Here is a 15,716-nt window from a genome sequence, read left to right on the forward strand (position 1 = left end):
CCTCACATGTTAGCACTGGTAGAATGCTATGATTGTAGGCTTTTCTTTTTAACGACAGAGGTAAGCTCCTCGTCAGGATTTGGTAATGCCTGCCATAATTCGAAACTAGCGTTTGTTCTTGGGCTATCCTCTGTCAAAAAAAGCTTTAGGAACTTGCCTGAGCTAAAGCATTAGCAACAAAAAATAAAAAACCCACACGAAAGGCACCACGCAATGGCATCATATGAGCCGTCGTTCGCATTCAAGATTCAAAAAGAAAAGAGGCTTGACCTTTCTATTATCCGCTAACAATAAATCTTTTGTCGAGAAAGAAATGTATACGCAGCTCCGAGAGGGTAATTTACCGCTCCAAAACTGATTTATAATTCCTCGTTAGTGTCTGTTAAAGGGCAGCTCAAATTAAAGCAGCGAAAAGTGCGTGCTAGGTTATGTTTTAAAGAGTAGCGTAAAGCAATCGACAGTCGGCTCTTTGGCAAAAAAAAAAAAAAAAAAAAAGAAACATCGCGCTACGAACGTGGATCATGTTCAATTGGAACGAATTACTGCTTTTATTTATTGAGAACTGTAGATGGAACTTGCTTATAGGCTCAGCCCCATGCCCACTGCATCCAGAATTTTACCCAGAGGACTATGTAATTAGCTGTGCGGTCATTAGTATAAGTCCTACATTATTTTTTTCTCCCTTGCAGCTCCCGGGCAGCGCTGTAATCGAGTCTCTGCGGAATCGTTTTCCTAATTTACTGATATATCACGGACCTAACACTCGGCCGAAACCTAGGCGGGGTCCAGCCCCACCCCACCAAATCACAGGGCACTCAATAAAGTTATTTGAATGAATGAACATCCGGTTTACTATATCACTTGGCCTTCTTTTTTTCTCGTTATCTTTTGGCGTCTGTTCTACATCGCAGACATACACAGAGGCATCACTGCGGTGTCCATGCATTTGATCGTCTTCTTGACTTCTTTTATGCCTTCAGTCTAACTACTTCACTTCTCTAACCTACTCCTGCTCACCCAAAATTATTATTATTATTATTATTATTATTATTATTATTATTATTATTATTATTATTATTGTTATTATTATTATTATTATTATTATTATTATTATTTTGTTAGCTTGAGCCAGCGTCTCCTTCTTCACTCCAACTGTTATCTAATTACCTCAGTTTTGGCTTCGTTCTGTGTACGCTTCTCATGAACACGTGTTGCACTAATATTTCGCTAGCAGGCAAGGGGAACAATTCCAAGGTAGACGACTTTGATGCAACGGAGATCACGTAATTCAAGAGATTACATTACTCCCCCCAAAAATTGTATTCAGCGCCCTTGCATGCCTGCTTAATGAAGCTTTAAAATGAAGTAATTTTCACTTCGAATGGCATAAGCCAACATTCTGCCCTGGATGCAATATTTCGTGTGCGTTTGCCTAAGTGCATCATCACGTGATCAAACAAGTGCCGGATCGCTACACACGTATAGACGTATGTTAATAACGCACGCAAGCGCACTAAACGTCATCATTACGTCGTCACACGGAGAGCGCCCCGAGAGCCATGTGTAATCGCACCCCTTGCATACTTCTAGCTGCTTCTCACGCGGAATACGCAGTGCTACTTGGCCTTGGCGCATTTCGACATACCGTGGCATAGTCGGCAGGTAATATCGTCTCATCAAAGCTCACCTTTATGAAGACAAGGCTCTCGCGTACTGCAACTTCCCTCCTCCCATCCCCAAGTTTCTATTTCTTTTCTTCGTTACGGACGCCTCGTATACGCATAGGATTCGCGCCTTCTCAGAACACTACCGACAGCTATGATTATACCCCATTTGACAAGAGCGTTCTCTGGAATAAAACGGTGGAGGGGTACACAAGACGTGAAAATAAAAAGAAGGAGTAGAAATAAAAATAAGATGGAACAGCACATCAAGGCACGGCAGGCACCGTTTCGCAACGATTGTGCGTATTGAATGTCGGTTACTTTTTACCTTTTTCTACAATTTTCCTTTTGCGCGGCTGAATTCTTCCAGCTTTCGTTTTCACATAGGCTGAGATACAAAGGACAAAAAAGAAATGAAAGAATCAAGGCACGAAAGCAACATCACCATTTCGACTGCCGCGCGCATGCGCTGCGTTGTGCATCCTTCGAATGAAGAAGAAGAAAAAAAACAACAAAAATCAGAACGACAGGCTCAGTCTACGCAATACTGTGTTTCGAGAAACGTCATGAAACAACTTGGAGAAGCGAGCTCCCTGGCGTTCGCTGGGGCAACAAGTGGCATGCGCAGGCCGGGAGCGCGAACACCGGTGCGGATACGTTTCCGCGCGCGGCACCACCCGCGGCTCAGGCTCGGGAACTAATCCCACGGCGCCCATTTGCTCTCGCTTATACGCGCAATCGGGTTACGCCAGTCCCACCCGGCTCCCTGCCCGGCGGCGCTGCCAGCGTATGCAAGAACTATAGCACGGAGGGCGTCTGGCTTGCCCTGGCGCCACTGCCACGCCGGCATGTGTCCCAGCGCCCCCCTCTGGCGTCACGCGAGCTAATTCCGTGCACTTCCGTACGGGGCTGTCTCCCTGTCGCAATACAATTATCTGCAACGCTGTCAAGGCTGCGGCGATTGCGTCGGCTGATCAGAGAACGAATTCGCGAGACCTGATCACAAGTGCGAAGGTCACGGGTTTGTCAGCGCCCCCGCTGCCACAGTGACGTCACTGACGCGTGATAGTATTCAGGATGTCTTAACGCTTTCTGTAGGCCTCTGAGAGACTATACATTACTCCTCGCTATAGCTTCTACTTTTGCCTATTAATAATCGAAAGACACAATATGTCAGAGTCCGAAGGCTGTGATCGGACACACAGTGTAGGCCACAAATAAGTCTGCGAGAAATTATCCAAACACGATTTGGCTACCTTTGCTATAAAACGTTGAGGGATACGCTATATCTGAAAGCAAGCTTTCGTGAAAATCGAGCGCGCGTTAACCGCTGAACTCGCGACGAGATTCGAACCATGGGAGTGGTGAATTCGGTCCGTCATCAGCTTATGCGAATGCGAGCTCCAGCCTCCGCAGCGAAACACGATTTCAATGATACGAATCAGTACGCACCTGAGGCCGTGCCAAACAGAAGAGTAGAAACTATGGTACAACCCCTGTATCACTTTGTCCTCGGTGCTGCAACTCCTGTCTCGCATGTTCCACGTTGGTAACTCCTGTTTTGCTTCCAGAATATTTTGTATTCTCTCTCTCTCTCTCTCTCTCTCTCTCTCTCGCTTTCCTGGTTAACACGCCTCACCTTCTTCCATTATTTTCTCCTCCCTCATGCAAACATCCGTTTTAGCAGTTGGATACCTCGCACCTAACACGTGACGCGCAAGTGAATTAATGTCCCTGCAAGCCGCGCACGCGATTGGCTCGCAGGACTGCGTAGTTCAACTAAGCGCACGCGGGCCCGACTCCTCATTCCAAACTTTCTCAGATGCGGCAGTGCTGCTGCGAACTCAGAGAGATGCACGGAGCCCTCGTCTCTCACTGACTTTTCTTTTTCTTCTATGATTTCTTTCGTTACTTTTCCCGCATATCGAAGGTGAGCGAGAGCGCGCACGCACACACAAAACAGGGAGTGCGCAGTTACGCCGCCTTTGAATTTTCGCGCACGCGCGAGAACGAAAGGAGGTGCTCTTGGGCGCGAGCGTGTTCAACGAGCCACCGCGTTTTGTGTCTTGCCCCCATGTGTAGCATACACACAAACTTACGAGGCGTTCGCCCCCGGCGACGTCGCGCTTGCTGCGTCGGGGTCCACGCCGGTTCTACGCTATAACCTATAAACTACTGGCATGGAACCGTGTACAAAGTGTACACACTTTCCCGTAGGTGTTGTTGTCTCGGGAAATTGAAAAACAAGAAGAACACGGCGCTACACAAAGAGGTGGCGCTAGCCGTTCGAAGCGTCGTGTTAGAAGGAGATACGTGCGCGCACGCATAGTTCTATGGGATTGCTGGAGTCTGTTGGTTCGCGTAAGTTGTCGCATGACGCCATTTTCGCTCGAGGCGTGTCACTGTTTTCACTCGGTGAAATGCAAAACAGCTTGATACCCTGAATGTGAGGACAAGGACACTTATAAAGGAACTTAATATAGGATTTTTTTTTCATCAGCAACTTTGCAGGCTCGGCGTCTGTAAACTCTTTCATCACCCCCCCCCCCTTCCTGCCCCCACCGCCGTCGTTCCTTTCTTTCTTTCCTCTTCTTTCTTTTTAATGTCGCACATCATAAACCTGGTTTCACCGCGGCAGTTTTCCGAAGTGACACGATGGCGAAGCCAGACACTGAAAGCAGCGGTTACGCGCCGCAGTGGTCCACAGTCTGCGGAGCGCGAGGTTGTGGGTTCGACTGATTGAAGGCCACGGTGATTGCATTCTGACGGTCACGGAACGCGAACATGCCCTTGTGGTTCGCCGTGCTTTGGGCGAACGTCAAAGAACGCCAGGTGGTCGAAATTAATCCGGAAACATTAGCTATAGGGCATCCCTGGTAATAACTCCCTGCATGGTTCCGAGGCGTTAAGCGCCACAGTCGCATGTTTTTGAAATCAGCGGTTGAGCTTGGAGTCGGTGGCTTGTTGTACGTTGACATCTACCTTGTAGCACCGAGCGGCGAGCACACATAACATACTTAAATCGATTACATAAGCACGTGGACAATATGATGATGTATGATGTATAATGATGATGATGTATGATGTATAACGGAATATGATGTAAAAGCACGTGACAGAGCCCCAGAAATACGCGAGAAATACGCCGGAAATACGCCGATAATACGCACCATGTGGTTGCTCAAGAATGCGCACCGCAAGTCTAAATTACCGGGAAACTGACACTATATACGGGTGCACAGGAAGAACGCCGCGAGTAGGCAGAAACACTTCAAGAAAGAACGTATGGAAAGAAAAAAAAAGTATTTACTGTTAAATAGTGCAGTCTATGGTGCGCCCGCACGGATGACACGGTTATGCCATCGCACCCTTATTGTCTGGCTGTGCGACGCACGAAGCACTTTCCAAGGGAATGTCGACACTCGTAACGTTGTAAGGCTTGCTACTTTCAGAACTCTAAATGACCCGTCTGTACCATGATTTGATTTTTCTTTCTAAGAAGTAACGCTGTAGACACCAGAAATGAGTCAATCCGAGCGGTTTCTCTTGTCTTTCGCAATACCCGGCTGTTAGCTTTGTTCGCAATATCGCAGGCCGATGAAATGCTGCAAGCGGAAAATTGGGGAAATGTGTAGAGGTTTGAAATAGCCACAAATACTTGAAACTAAAAGGGGTTCCCGCTATAGTTGAGATCAAAAAGAAAAAAAAGGAACAAAAAGAAACATTACACGGCCCGCTCAGAAATAAAGAAGGGGAATGAAAAGTTACGAGGACATTACTTTCCATTACAGCGTCCGTGTGGAATAGGAATTGTAGAGTAGGAGCGCTTCGGAGTATCCCAAGGTGAACATTTTGACTTCCGCCGCGGCGCTGGTTCAATTCTAAGCCGGTGCGTCATTACAGCGTAAAGAAATGTACGAAAAATAACAATAAATAATGCAAATGAAAGAAAGAAAGCTGATCATGAAGAGGAGAGGAACGCACGGACTGGCGCGTTCCGAAGAGCGGAAACGCTCTTGCAAGGAGAGATAAAAAGTAGAGAATTGAAAGATCCTGACTCCACACTTCTCTATCTTAGTGACAGGAGAAGTGTATAGCTGGCAACCTGTAACCAAGAGGAATGCATTTGAGAAACGACACCAGTTAGGCACTTTGCTCGCGGAAAAACAGGGACACTCTCCGCACTCATCACGTCCAAGCCCACTTATGGTCACCTTTTATGTTTTATTCTTCGTAGAGAGGCGTCTACATCCCGTCCCCACCAAAACGCAACGGGGAGGATATACTTTTGTTTCACCCTCGTTCAGCCACTTGGAAGACCCATACTTGAAGCTCCGCTTTTTTCTGCATCCATATATACTGGTGATCTAGAAAAATGCGTAATCATCAACGCTTACGAGTGTATACGCCTAATTAATAGCATTTTCAGACGATAATTACCACTTTACACCATCTGAGCTAACTCACAGTTGAAACAGACCGGGCGAGTCGCTACACGAAAACGCGCAGGAAGGAGAATCAAAACGTGCACGCTAGTTTTAAGTGCGGCGCTGTCCGTCAACAGGACACGCTTTCGCGAAGTCGCTTTTCCTTGGAAGCGCAAACTGCCAGCCCACGTTAAGAGAAATTTAAACTTGATGTTGAACAAATCCAAGAAAGAAATGTTATATTGCATACAAAGTATTCGTACGTTGCTAAAGCAAACGCCAAGTAATATCATGCGTATGGGGCCCCGTAAATATACTCACGACTTTCCGAAAGTTGCCCTCATCCTGCCGCCTTCGTGAGCGCCCAGAAAGGACCTTCTATCACATATCCAGGTGAGGCGGATATAAGGGTGAAATGTTGGCTGCTACGTCACCAACCTACGTTTCTCTGACGCCCGCGTCACCATCAGCGCTTTCGCGACACCCATCAATCCAGTTACGTAAGCGCCGTATCGTAAGCTCCGTAGCGACGCGTGTTGATTCGTGACAATCAAAGCGAGAGACCTGACTGCAGGCTGCGCAAAGAAAGGTGCCACACTGTCGCCCCATTCAGAGTCAGTCGGGCGGAACGTATCTCGCCTGTTCCACCTGTAGCGTCGTGGGAAGTGGATAGACGAACGCTTGGCGCCTGCTGATCATGTCGCGACAATCACTCATCACGGCGGATAAAACGCTATTTCCTGTATTATACGGTCTCGCAAGGTATCAACGAAAGTGGCGTAAGCTGCCTCTCATGCTATAGGCTAAGAAGAACGTCGCCTCAAGTGGCTTGTCATCCGCGTACATGTGAACAACGTTGCTCCTCAAGCTCGCGCAAACGGGCAGCGCATTTTTCTTCGCTTTTTTTTTCTCTCTTTCAGATATCGTTGCGTGCGAGTAGCAATAAGAATAGAAGCTCTTAACAAGGCAGATGGTTCCCAGGTGGATGGAGACTCGAAGTGATCAACAGAAAGCGAAATAACACGCATATCCAACGTAATGTTGGAATCTAAATCGCGCGAAGCTTGCTTGGGTCGGCGAGGTATAGCTGTAGTAGTGGCTGACGCAAACACAGCCTCTTCGCCTGCAGCTGTTGGCTCTAGGCGTCACAAGATCGAAGGCGATTTATCATGGTTGTCGAGGGAAAAATTGTAGGTGAGCGGTGTGTGCACATAGATGTATGACACATGTCAAAATGCATTGAAGGCTTCGCACCTCTTGTGTCAACGGTGGCACGCTCGTTCTGGTGGATTATCCAAGAATGGGTGCATATTGACAGTTGCACGTACCCAGTGCTCCTAAGTTTAGGTACACATTCCGTGGTACCGTACCCAGTTTCCCAAGTTGTCTGCTTGGCAAGACAGCGGCCAGCACATTCTAAGTGGCCAAGGTTGTCTATCCAAAATACATCTTGCCACGAAATGGCGACACACGCCAAACTCGGGGGCAGACAAAGTTTCGCTTTGAAATGGGCAGTCTTAAGCTGGAGCAAACGTTTGTGCAACGATACTTCCCTTCTTCAGGGAAGCTTGACCGTAAGAATAATTTTACACTTATGGGCTACCAGGCGATGAGTAAAGAGAATCAAAACAATGTTACGACGGAAATTCCCACCCCTTAGGTTGCAGTTCAGTGCTCTGTAATGAAGAAAAGATACATTCAAGCATGTCTTGGGCGGCTACACTGTATCCGCGCAATAAAGAAAAATAAAAACGAGACATGCAACAGGAATGTGCAGGCGTTACGTATACTTGACAAAGGGCGCGAATTTATATCACTAAAGGACACTCCATATATGCTAATAGCAACTCATTCTGTCCCAATTTGCATTGGGTGCTACAATGTTCTTAAGTAAATAAAAAAAGAAAAAAAGACACCCTTAGCAGCGCTGAACAAAAATGTGACAGCCATTGATAATGCACACGCAAAAAATTTCACAACAACGAGAAATCTTTAAATTCCAGAAGAACAAAAAGAAAGGAAATGTTCAGGCTACTCTCAGATACATTCCATATACATTGTTTGGTGTATCACCCCAAAAGTGCTTGCTTAAGTATTTTGTTTTCGCTGCAGTGAAAACTTGCAATAGTGCAACATTGTTTTTCGACTTACTCCTCCGGTTTAAGGCAGAAAAATAACTCGTTGATTGCAATTCAAAGTTTATCTATAGTAACAAAAGAATGCGTCGTCGGAAACAGAAATACTAACACATGCATTCACGACTTCAGTGCTTATCACAATGAGTTAGGCAAGCCCGAAGTTATAGTACAGAAAATATTTCTGTATTTCCAGGTACAAGAATATTACGCAGTGTTTCGCTCCTAAAACAACTACTAGTGGACGATCTAAAGCAATAGGTGACAATAACGCTATCAAGAACACCGCATCTCTTATTTCTCTTCCGTATCTATTGCCATTTTGCCCGGCACTTGTCGCTCCACGAATGATTGCTTGCCATAGTTCTTCATTGCACACTCTACATAAATTGAACGCGACACTGAATAAGAGCGACCTCTCCCTTTTCTTTCTTTCTTTCTTTCTTTCTTCCTTTCTTTCCTTCCTTCTTTCTTTCTTTCTTTCTTTCTTTCTTTCTTTCTTTCTTTCTTTCTTCCTTTCTTCCTTTCTTTCTTTCTTTCTTTCTTTCAAGTACGACTGAACTAGGTCTCTTACCGCTCCACATGCATGCTTCAAATTGGAGCGACTAACTCAGGTACCCTGCCTAGACGTCTGGCCTGAAGGCGATATGAAGCGACAAAAGATCGAGAAGTTGATCAGAAAGATATATCTTGTTTATCGTGTATAATGGGATCCCGTATGCTGAAGGGACGTAAATGTGCGAATGAAAGAATAAAACCGGTTCGGGAGCAACGGCAAAATAGGTGAGGCGAAGCTTAATGGCGTTCGATGGAGATTGCATCGAAGCAATTGAGACAAACTGACTGCTCAATTTCTCGTCCAAAGGGACCGTCAGGGGTTAAGAGAGTGAAAAATGTGCCACGGACACAGTGAGTTGCTCTTAGCTCTGAAGGAGCTCCTTTTCGCTGTCTGCGCGTAAATACTGTCATTATGTATAATTATATGGACCGATTGTTTCTTATCTCATGGCTGTGATGTGGCTAAAAGGTTTCGCAGAACCATACATCAATTAAAACTGTGTTAAGAAACACAGTATAAGGCTAGAAGTTATGTAAGTTGCTATATTTTGAAGATAATGAGGTCACATCATTCCAAGTTAACGTTCCCATTATAGAATGTAATGATGCGTCTTAGCAAGAAAAAGAAAACTGCAGGCATGAGAAGTATGGCCAGTCTGAGAATGGTGGGGGTGGGGCGTGAAAGCAAGGTTACGTAATATTGGCGTTACGCAATCACTTCGAAATCATTTCCTGACACATCTTGAGGCTGATGTCCATTTCACGACCAAATGACGGGATCCCGTAAGTCACGCCGCCACTTTCGTTCTCTTCGTGTTACTACGTGTCGTTGCAGTGAAAGCTGTCACGCTAGCCACGTACATTTTCCTTCTTACGTGGACCCCAATCTACATTTGAAGCTTAATAAAATAGAAAACTGAAGGAGCGCTACCACAGTAAGAAACATGGCGACAGAGCACTGAGAGCAGAAAGTAAAGCAGCACTCGATGCCGCATCAAGTGTAGATGGCACAAAAAGCGCTGAAACAACGCCGTCAGCGGCGTTGCTATGACTTATTTAGCGTGTACAAGTCTTTGCATAGCTCTACAAGAAATGGCAAGAAATTTAACGAAGCTACAATGTACAACATCGCGCGGAGCGTAGTAGGGAGGCAGCGAGCGGAGTTTTAGAGTCCGGATGGCTGCGGAGAAGGCTTCCAAGAACCCTTACACTTGTTATCGCCTTTTTTCCAACAGAGCTATCTCACGCACCTCAATTCCATAGTTAGATAACAGCATATACCGAGGGCCTTCCTCTTCATCACACGTCTTCTCAGTGATCCTATGCACCTGTTCAATGGGAGCAAAAACTCCCCTCGCCCGCTTCAAAAGAAGAGTTACAACCTCACTCACTCGTTCCTACGCCATCGTCCTGGGAACAGCGCCTTTATTTCACATTCGGCTGTTCTTGATTTACTTTTGTCAGCAACACCGAGCCGTTTCCTTTGTATTTTCTGAGCGTCACTAAGATTTACCTTCCGCCGCCGGCTTCCTGGTGCTGTGATTACAGGCGGAGGGGCCCGGAAGAGGCGTCTGTACGCTGACCGCCTGAGAGGCGTAACGGAAGGCGACAGTTTAAGGCCACGCACGTCGGAAGTGTCTCGAAGCGCCGACCGCTTTTACAGCGAAGCGAGGGGGAGTCCCAGAGGTATACGGTTAGCGCGCACGGAACAGAGGACCGGGAAGTCGCGGACATCAAGCACCGCACGACCACCGCCGGGTGTTGAAAGCCAAGTTCTTCCTGCGCGTGTGTGTGTGTGTGTGTGTGTGTGTGTGTGTGCGTGTGTGTGTGTGTGTGTGTGTGTGTGTGTGTGTGTGTGTGTGTGTGTGTGTGTGTGTGTGTGTGTGTGTGTGTGTGTGTGTGTGTGTGTGTGTGTGTGTGTGTGTGTGTGTGTGTGTGTGTGTGTGTGTGTGTGTGTGTGTGTGTGTGTGTGTGTTCAAGCGATAATCGGAAATATATAAGCGATGAAGCGAGCGCGAACGCTGGGAATGCTTTTCGACTAATTCGCTACGCACCCTGTCCAGCTCAATAGGTTGTATACGAGGGCCGTGCTTATATCTGAAAGCCGAACTCTGTCTACTGCAACGTCCCTGTTTGTTCTCCCAGCTACATTAAATTGCGTAATGCACAACAGAGTAATATAGGAAGCATTTGGAGTATTTCAAGTTTAGACTGCGGAATATGCAATCAATTACGCACTGTAGTTATACTACAGTATATTCAAAAGGCATACTCGTGGGTCCCGATAGCAATATTTTACATGAAACGGGTCGGCACCGATGACACCTTCCTCCATGTTTACCACTTTCTCTTAAACGTGCTGTTTGGTTGCTTGTGTGAAAAAAAAAGAAAAGATGTTATACCGGCAGTCCAGACAAGGGCTCAGAAACCTTGGCTTCGGCGAACCTTACCGAAGCTCAACCCTGACCTTGGCTTCGGCCAACCTGGGTTGCACATGCCACCGGTGGCGAGTGCTTTGCAGCCGTTACCTGCCAAACTGTGGCTAATGAATGCACGCGGCCACGGCACGTGCATTCCGTGGCCCCGCTCATCGACCTTGCGCCTCCAGAAACTATGCCGATAGAAATTCGAGCTGAGAATGGACATCCCATACCGAAGACGGACTCGGTCAAGATTCTAGGTCTCCTCGCTGATGCCAAGGGCTGCAACTCGACTTCCCTCAACAGGCTCACTGGACAGGCTAGCAATGTCCTAAGACTTGTAGCCCGCGTCTCAAATTGAAGAGGTGGTCTCAAAGAGGACAATCTGCTCAGAGCTTATCAGGCATCCTTCCTAAGTCATGTTATCTACATCGCGCCGCACCGTAATTAGGGTAAGGCGGAAAAAGTCAAACTCGTCTCCCTAATCAGGACCGGCCTCAAACGAGTGCTGGGCCTTGCGCAGTCCACGAGCACCTAGAAGCTGCTGGAGCTAGCACTCCAGAGCGTCATCGATGAGCAGATAGAAGCTCACACAGCGACTCAAGTAATGAGACTATCATCCACTAAGCCAGGGATGAAGATTTTAAGAAGAAGGGGGTATCCAACCCAGACGTGAACTGGCGACCAAAGTTAGCTTTACCCGGGAAACCAGAACTCACATCATGGTTGACCCCGTTCCGAGAAACATCCACCCAGTGCTTAACGAGAGTAGAAGATTCGCGAGATCCAAGTCCATCCTTGAACATATCAATCAGCAGAAACTAGTTGCCCTCTTTGTCCATACTGCCAGGTATGACAATAAGGACAGGTTTGCTGTCTCGGTTGTAGACGTGGAAGGCAACCTGGTTAATGCAGCCTCTGTCTGTACTAAGTTTGCCCATGTGGCAAAGGAAGCGGCGATCGCTATAGCTTTTCACAGCGCAAAAGCTCCCCATATTGTCTTCTCGAACTCGCGCACTGCGGTTAGATCCTTCTCGTCCGCCCTCGTGTCTGAACAGGCGAACAGTATTGTGAACAAAGCACTTCAAAGAACTCGGGAGAGCAGCGAAGCAGGATGTCACATCTCGTAGTTCCCAGCCCATCTAGATGGCTCAGTTAACCCGCTCGGATGTACTCCTAACGAGCAAGCCCACCAGAGAGCGTGCGATCTCACGTACCGCGCTGTCGTGGGTAGCCAGGCTTCGAACGAGGTCAACACTCACAACGATCCATTATGTACTTTCCACGAAATTGTTTCCCATTATCGACTGGGCAGGAGGACATTTTCATCCCCCACCCCAAATTGAACAAACCTCAGGCTAGCACACTGAGATTTCTGCAATGTTGTAGCGCGTAGCATAGCGTTACTGTGTGAATTTTTCTCGGTATTGTTTTTCTTCTTCTTTCTCCTTTTATTCCGTTTACCCCTTTCCCCAGCACAGGGTAGCCAGCCGGTACTTACATTTGATAGCCTCCCTGTACTTCCTCCCCTTTTGTCTCTCTCTCTCTCTCTCTCTCTCTGCAAACCCGTTCGTATCCCACACCTCGGTCCCTTAACAGGATAGACCCTGACCACTCAGAGTCGTGCCCCAAATGTGGTCATGACTCATGCTCTTTTGATCAATGCTTTGCCTGTGCCCAGCACTTAACGCCTCTCCGCCCATCACGAAAGAGCAATGGGAGAAATCCCTCAAGAGCAGCAATCTTCACATTCAACTCCAGGCTGTCCAGAGAGCCCACGACATTGCGGCGGGACTTCGCCTACTGGTTCCATCGTGGGTGGAGCCACCGACTTAATCTGGGGGAACCTTCGACTCCGCTAGATCTCACTTCCTCAGGACTCAAATAAAGTTCTTGTCATGTCATGTCATGTCGTGTCCCTAATGAGTCGCTTCCGGCATGATCTGGACCAGGATGAAGCTCACCCATTCGTGGGTTCACGTAGTGCGGCAGGTGATCACGTTGGTGGTTGTGTAATGGCTCATTCACACAGGCGACTTGAGGTGGTCGCGCGACCATTTGCGACTCGCGACCAAAAAGCCACCGAAGGCGACTGATGTTCACACCGGCAAGCCCGGCTGAGCGCGACCCGCAAGTCGCAATCCCGGAGATTATCGTTCTCAGCGAGAACTGTCGGAGTCTACGAGGAATTTGCCGCGACGCGGGAGGAGGCCGGATGTAGAAACATGAAAGATAACTTCCGGTGCGCCGCTGATCGGTTTATCAGTTTTGCGACCATGGTCGCACGACTGAAAAATCGAGCAGCGAGCGACTGGCCCAAAATGGTCGCTTTTCAAGAAAAGCGACCATTTGCGACCATTTGCGACCATTTGCTACTGGTCGCTTTGCGACAAACTTGGCCGCGCGACCACTGTCAGTCACCGGTGTGAATGAGCCTTAAGACCTGATGAGCTTGACCGTCACTTGTTCCCCCTAATCATTACCACCGTGGCAACGTAGCAGCTCGCCACGTGTCTATCGAATAAGGGCCTCGCAAGAACTTAAACTGTATAGGATTGCCACTCCACGAGCGACCACTTAGGGCAATTCTGAACACATAATGTTCCAAAGCTCACCTCCACAACGTTATGTGCAGCTCGAGAACAATTCCCGCCGCCGCGTTTCATTCGCTCCTCTTCAGTTGTAGTCATAAAGGGCAGGCACCCAGAGCTTCGGTCAGTTAGGTAGCGCCCTCGCATAAACGCATAAGGGAAAGATCGGGAGCAACGGGCACTGCGTCTTACGTTCACAATGGCTGTACGTAAGTGCCACTTGCGATTGGGCCATTGCTGTGGCCATACTGCTGCAGCTATCAAGCCGACTGCCGTAGGGAGTGGCTGGCTCTCAAATTCCAGCACTAAGGAAGTGTCCCCTTAGTTAAGAGAAGTCTCGTAAATGCGGGCGTGTTTTCTCGCTAAACAAATCCGTGTTTCACAAGGTATAGCTAAAGAAAACTCGTCAGATAACGTGATCACTCGGAAGCTTAAGCTTTTCGTTGAGAACTCGGTTAGTTCATCGGCTCGCAACATTTATTCTCGGGCTAAAATAAAGCAGGGATTTGTTGAAAGTACGCGCGACCAATAAAAGCGATGCAGCCTACCCCGCATGACCAGTGGTCGAAAGGAAAGCTGGAGCTCACACCTGTGACGACTCGCTCTGGTTAAAACACAGAAATGTCGGCTGTCGGCACATATATGTTGCTGCCTGAAGCTTTGTATTTGTACTGGATTAGCTGTCGAAACACGAATGCGTTTTGGTTAGTTCCACGAAGACCTCTGCTGCTTCAGCAGGTGACGGGAAGTGCAATTTCGTTACTAATACAGCGATAGTTGCTAGGTACACCATGCACACTTCCTCAGCACGCTCCTAACAGTTAAATATTGTGCGGTGCGCTTAACTCTTGCGTCAGGTTTATTCCTGTGCTTTTGCTGCTTTTCACTACTTTTTTTTCCCCTTCACTTCACCTGTGCTTATCCAGCTCGTGTTAATCCGTTCAGTTGAAACTCGAAGTTCGTGAACACCTTCAACATTCGAGCGCAACAAACGTATAACAGGACGGCTTGGGACGGTGCAGGAAAAGTCAAGCTTGCGTAGGACTGCGAAACGATATTGGAGTGCGCGGGAGTTTGTTCACTAACAAGAAGGCCATAAACCACCATAAACCACCGACACGTTCTTTTCTTTTTTTCGCTCTTTTCTTTGCCGGAAGCGAGGCTCTACAGCTGAAACAATAAACGTAAGTCGTAAATACCCTTCCATGACGCACAACACAAACTCGGAAAGTCGCCATCGATGCTTCCGGCGCCTACTGTTTACTATCAATGCCCTGGCAAGATAACACCAACGGGTGTTTCCGAGTTTACTGTTAGCTTTCAGTGACTCTAACACTTTAACTTTAATTACTTTGGTAGCAATACCTTGGTAAAACGGGGTTGTTGCGCGAGGCGTTGTTGCGGTACGGGTGCGTTAGTACCACAGCGGTCATGCAAAACTTGACGCACACAAAGAATCTACGCGCAGTGTTATGAAAATGAACAGTGCTTAGCATACGTACAATGCTTCCTAATCGCTTCGCAACATGTGTTACTAGCGCAAGCCAGAGCACTAATGCCAGAGCCGATCCTATTCTTAAATATCTTTTTTTTTCTCCTCTCAACGGTATCTTTCGTGGTCCCCACTACGTTGAGGGAGCTCTTGCTAGAAGAGGGTTAAAACTGAATTAAAGTTGCGACACCTAATTTGTTGCAAATTCTTTGTCCCGCGTGATTTTACTGTTTGCCGGTGAAAATCCGGTTGATCAATAACACTCATCATCAAACGCTTCTTCGCCTCAAAAGCGTGCGCTTTCGAAGTGAGAAATCGGGATCCAACAAAAGTTATTTTCTTTTAATTCATAAAGAATATCCTTGCTTAACGTATGACCTAATTCCAGTGGTGTACAAATAACATCCTTTTAATTATTCATAAGTGTTT

The 15,716-nt window shown here is 47.3% G+C and overlaps 1 protein-coding gene across 3 annotated transcripts in view; it reads right to left on the reverse strand.

Annotated features, from left to right (window-relative positions):
- Nos (Nitric oxide synthase) overlaps positions 1-15,716 on the reverse strand; it is a 444,263-nt gene that overhangs the window by 411,132 nt on the left and 17,415 nt on the right. The window contains exon 1 of one of the 3 annotated variants that reach the window (XM_075685667.1): positions 6,413-6,460. The exons of the other annotated variants lie outside the window; for them this stretch is intronic. Within the exon in view, the coding sequence (XP_075541782.1) occupies positions 6,413-6,435 (23 nt within the window). The 5' untranslated portion in view covers positions 6,436-6,460. Of the gene's footprint in view, positions 1-6,412; positions 6,461-15,716 lie in introns of those variants that run through there. 3 annotated transcript variants of the gene reach the window in all.

Source organism: Dermacentor variabilis, chromosome 3 (genome assembly GCF_050947875.1).
Source record: "Dermacentor variabilis isolate Ectoservices chromosome 3, ASM5094787v1, whole genome shotgun sequence".
Classification (NCBI taxonomy): Eukaryota; Metazoa; Arthropoda; class Arachnida; order Ixodida; family Ixodidae; genus Dermacentor; species Dermacentor variabilis.